The sequence below is a fragment of the Curcuma longa genome, chromosome 21, assembly GCF_044706935.1.
Source record: "Curcuma longa cultivar G26 ecotype Majalengka, Jawa Barat chromosome 21, ITB_CL_G26_1.1, whole genome shotgun sequence".
In the NCBI taxonomy this organism is placed as follows: Eukaryota; Viridiplantae; Streptophyta; class Magnoliopsida; order Zingiberales; family Zingiberaceae; genus Curcuma; species Curcuma longa.
The window spans coordinates 9,384,989-9,389,499 of NC_133881.1; the positions used below are offsets into that span (position 1 = coordinate 9,384,989).

Consider the following 4,511-nt stretch of genomic DNA (forward strand, 5'->3'; position numbering starts at 1 on the left):
GACATGGCAGCCGGACCATGAGAAATGACAGCCAGACCATGAGAAATGGTAGGGGAGCTTCCAGTGGTCCTTTATTTGAGGGGGGGATGTTGGGTTGCAAGGGTGCAAACATAGTCCCACATCTAGAACACATGGAAAAGATCATGGATTTAAAAGGATGAAAAGTATCTCCATTGACATGAGGCCTTTTGGGGAGAGCCCAAGAGTAAAGCCATGAGGGCTTAGTCCCAAAGTGGACAATATCATGCTATTGTGGAGATACATACATTCTTTTGGACCTAACACCCATGACTTGACTCTGTTTGCTGGTAATGTGCCTCTATTAAGCACTTGCTGATTGCTATTTGAAGTCCCATGACATCCTCTTTTATAGCCTTCTGATATAGTGTTGAGTTTAGTCCTCCTTTCCTCTTCTCTGCTGTTGATACAGTCCCTTCAGATTCATTTGGTTCTTCTATCACTGCGCCATTGGTTTGCTCATTTACCATGGTGAATTGGCTATGGCCTATGATGTTTGTTGGGACCTTTTTTGGACTGTCAATGAGCCTTGTGATGCTGGTTCTTTTAGTGTTCAGTGATGTTTTACCTTCCAGCTTGTTAAGAGGTTGCAAATCAGTCTGTTTGTTCCTGTCCTTTGCTTCTCCATCTAGTAGATTGTTAAGGGTTTAGGGTTTTGCAAATCAGTCTGTTTGCTGGTAATGTGCCTCTATTAAGCACTTGCTGATTGCTATTTGAAGTCCCATGACATCCTCTTTTATAGCCTTCTGATATAGTGTTGAGTTTAGTCCTCCTTTCCTCTTCTCTGCTGTTGATACAGTCCCTTCATATTCATTTGGTTCTTCTATCACTGTGCCATTGGTTTGCTCATTTACCATGGTGAATTGGCTATGGCCTATGATGTTTGTTGGGACCTTTTTTGGACTGTCAATGAGCCTTGTGATGCTGGTTCTTTTAGTGTTCAGTGATGTTTTACCTTCCAGCTTGTTAAGAGGTTGCAAATCAGTCTGTTTGTTCCTGTCCTTTGCTGCTCCATCTAGCAGATTGTTAAATTCTGTGGGTTTCTGCAGCATTCCCTTCTGTGTGGTAACTTCCCCTTGTGCCAATCCCTCTCCCAGTAAACCATGCTGTAGTTGCTGAAAATCAGGTTGAACTTCAAGAGTTTGCACAGTCTGAAGCTCTGTGTTATGTATGAGTCTGGCTTGTTATTTGCTTCCGGATGGGGAAGCCCTGATTGTTTCTGATTGAGCATACTTCGTAGCCCTCCTTGTGGCATGTTTAGTTGTTGCCATTGGTGGCTGTAAGCACCCCTTCTTTGCATCTATAACACCCCCACCCCCTTTGACAATGTATCAGTTTCATTAGTCTGGCACTGTGCTATGCCATTGATCTGATTGTGCAGAAAACTAGATTTGTTGGGCATGGTGGGTGTAGTCTGAATCTTCATTGGCCTCCCATTGTGTGTACTAGGTTGAGCACTGAATTAATGTTCAGAAGCCCTGTCTTCCTGGCAGTCTTGACATCCATTTTCCATATCTCATAGTCAAAATGAGCAGCAATTGAAAGTAAGATGCGGATAGATTTAAGCATGGCTACAAGCGAGAAAGTCTCCTCATAGTCGACTCCCTCCTTTTGGGTATAACCCTTTGCCACTAGTCTTGCTTTGAAAGTCTCCACTTTCCCATCTACACCTCTCTTTCTCTTATAGATCCATTTACACCCAATAGGTCTAACCTCTTGAGGTGGATCCACAAGAACCCAGACAGAATTGGAGTACATTGACTCCATTTCTTGCTTCATAGCTTCAAGCCACTTTTCTTTATCGGAATCTGCCATTGCATTTTGAAATGACAATGGATCATCTTCCACCCCATCGGTGATGACAACATTTGCCTCTTCGTCTTGACGATAGCGGAGAGGTGGTCTTACTACCCTCCCACTACGTCGAGGTGGCATAATATCTTGGCTTTGTTCAGTGGTATCATTAATGGTTTCTTTAACAACACTTGTTGAGCATGGAATGATCTCATCATTGAGTAACTCCTCGAGTACAATCTTACTTCGAGGCTTGAAATCGGTCATATAATCATCTTCAAGAAAAATGGCATTTGTCGATACAATTACCTTCTTATCTTGAGGATCATAAAACCAACCTCCTCTCGTTCCCTTGGCGTATCCCACGAACAAGCACACTTTTGAACGTGGATGCAATTTGCCAGTCTTTCCTTCCAACACATGTGCTGGGCACCCCCATATACGAAAATGAGATAAACTAGGTTTTCTCCCTATAAACTAGGTTTTCTCCCTCATTTCCTTCCACAACTCTAAGGGTGTCTTTTGGATTGACTTCGACGGTACTGCATTCAAAATGTAAGTGGCCGTCTCTATTGCATAACCCCAAAATGAGTTTGGCAGTGATGAGTAGCTCATCATGGACCTCACCATATCAAGCAAAGTGCGATTTCTCCTCTCAGCAACACCATTTTGCTGAGGTGTACCAGGTGCAGTGAGTTGGTACAAAATACCATGCTCTAGCATATAATCTTTGAATTCAGTATCAACATACTCGCCACCTCGATCAGATCGAATGCACTTCAAAGATTTGCCTAGTTGCCTTTCGGCTTCCGCATGAAACTCCTTGAACTTTCCAAAAGTCTCGGATTTTCTATGCATGAGATAAACATATCCATACCTTGAGTAATCATCAATGAAAGTGACGAAGTACTCATAACCACCTCTAGCTTGTGTAGTCATAGGACCACATACATCACTATGTACAAGCTCTAGTGGTTCTTTGGCCCTATTGCCCTTTGCAGAGAAAGGTCTCTTAGTCATTTTTCCTTCTAGACAAGATTCACAAACAGGGAGAGTACCAATATTTAGCTCTCCTAAAGGACCATCCTTTACAAGTCTGTTTAATCTTTCTAAGGAAATATGCCCTAACCTTAGGTGCCATAGATATGTTTTATCTACATGAGAAACTTTTTGCCTTTTAGGTTTTGGATGTTCTACTTTAAACATTTCGGCATTAAGCAGTGGTTGTTCATGTGGTCTTAGAATATATAGTCCATTTTCCATCATCGCAGTACAAATAATACGCCCATTTCTCAAAATAACAATCTCATTATTATTAAAAGAAAGCGAATAAGATTGTTCATGCAACTTTGAAACAGAAATCAAATTTCTACGAAAACTAGGAATAAAATAAACATTGTTCAAAACCAAATGTCTATTATTAAAACTAAGTTTAATGACTCCCACTGCTCTTGCCGAAACCACTGCTCCATTGCCAACTCTCATCGTGACGGATCCCTCGGCAAGTTCTTCATAAGAATTAAGTAGCTGCAAAGAAGAACAAACATGATTAGTAGCTCCCGAATCAACTATCCATATAGAAGAATCAATAGTTACTAAACAAGATTCTAGAACAAGTAAATCATATTTACCTTTCTTCTTCTCCTTTAGGTCAGCGAGATACTTGGGACAGTTTCTCTTCCAGTGACCATCTACCTCACAGTGGAAACATTTTCCCTTAGGCTTTGCAGTGTCAACCTTCTTTTTGCCATTAGAATTCCATTTCTTTTGCTTTTTCTGAGCTCCCTTTGCTTTCCCCTTATTCTTCCTTTTCAAACTAGCTTTGGAGGATGATGGCTTATTCTCGACAACATTTATCTCACCTTCTTGGACCTTTCCAATGGAAATGGCCTCAAAGGTTTGCAACTCATTGAGTAGCTGTGTCATGTTATAGCTAAGCTTATTCATGACATAGTTGCTCTTGAATTGCAGGAAAGCTGGAGGTAATGATTCCAAAATCATACTCACTTGCGTACCATCATCTATGGTCGCACCATGGGTCTCAGCTTCAGTGAAGTAGTTAACCATGTTCAAAACATGTGCTCCAACTGATTGTCCTTTCTTCATCTTAGCATTCATGGCATTCTTAATGGCCTCATGCTTAGATTGACTAGACTGCTGACCAAACATAGCTTGCAGGGAATCCATTATCTGATAAGCATTCTCCACATGCTCGTGCTTCAGCCTAAGCACATCGCTCATACCGGCCAACATGTAGCCTTTAGCTTTGTTGTTAGCAATGACCCATTTGTCATATATTTCTCGTACACTACGAGAAGCACTCAAAGGAGGCTCAGAAGGACATTCCTCCGTCAAGACAAACTTGAGATTCTCACAGACGAGGGCAATGTTAATGTTACTCTTCCATTTTATAAAATTTTCACCAGTCAACTTCTCATTAAGTAAAGTAAGAATAGGAGCAGAAGACATGATTGCTGAAATTATATCACAAAGCAACATTTAATTAATTGAACGAATATCATAGGCAACAAATAAATTAATTTAGGAATCATAAACAAAGTGCATGATACAAATTTATTTATAAATATCTATCATTCCCCTGTATTGTAGTACAAGATGATTTTACAAATCCATTGATGCAACTGCATAACATCATGATACATCTTCTATATATCATTCAATAGATAGTTAATTAAGAA

At 40.5% G+C, this 4,511-nt stretch overlaps 1 protein-coding gene across 1 annotated transcript; it reads right to left on the minus strand.

The window, feature by feature from the left end:
- Positions 1 to 680: 680 nt before the first annotated feature.
- On the minus strand, positions 681 to 4,281 carry LOC141815151 (uncharacterized). The gene is made up of 4 exons (XM_074703087.1): positions 3,444 to 4,281; positions 2,394 to 2,840; positions 1,465 to 2,237; positions 681 to 1,133 (listed from the first exon to the last, which is right to left on the minus strand). Exons 1-4 carry the CDS (start codon positions 4,279 to 4,281, stop codon positions 681 to 683), a joined length of 2,511 nt encoding a protein of 836 aa, XP_074559188.1.
- Between the last annotated feature and the right edge of the window lie 230 nt (positions 4,282 to 4,511).

Bases quoted from the DNA above. Each gene is read 5' to 3' on its own strand.
- LOC141815151 (XM_074703087.1), bottom strand. From the start codon at position 4,281: ATGTCTTCTGCTCCTATTCTTACTTTACTTAATGAGAAGTTGACTGGT. The intron at 2,841-3,443 runs GTAAATATGATT...AATCTTGTCTAG, and splicing joins CCTAAAGGAGAAGAAGAAAG to AAGGAAAAATGACTAAGAGA. The intron at 2,238-2,393 runs GTTATGCAATAG...GGGGGTGCCCAG, and splicing joins ACTGCCAAACTCATTTTGGG to CACATGTGTTGGAAGGAAAG.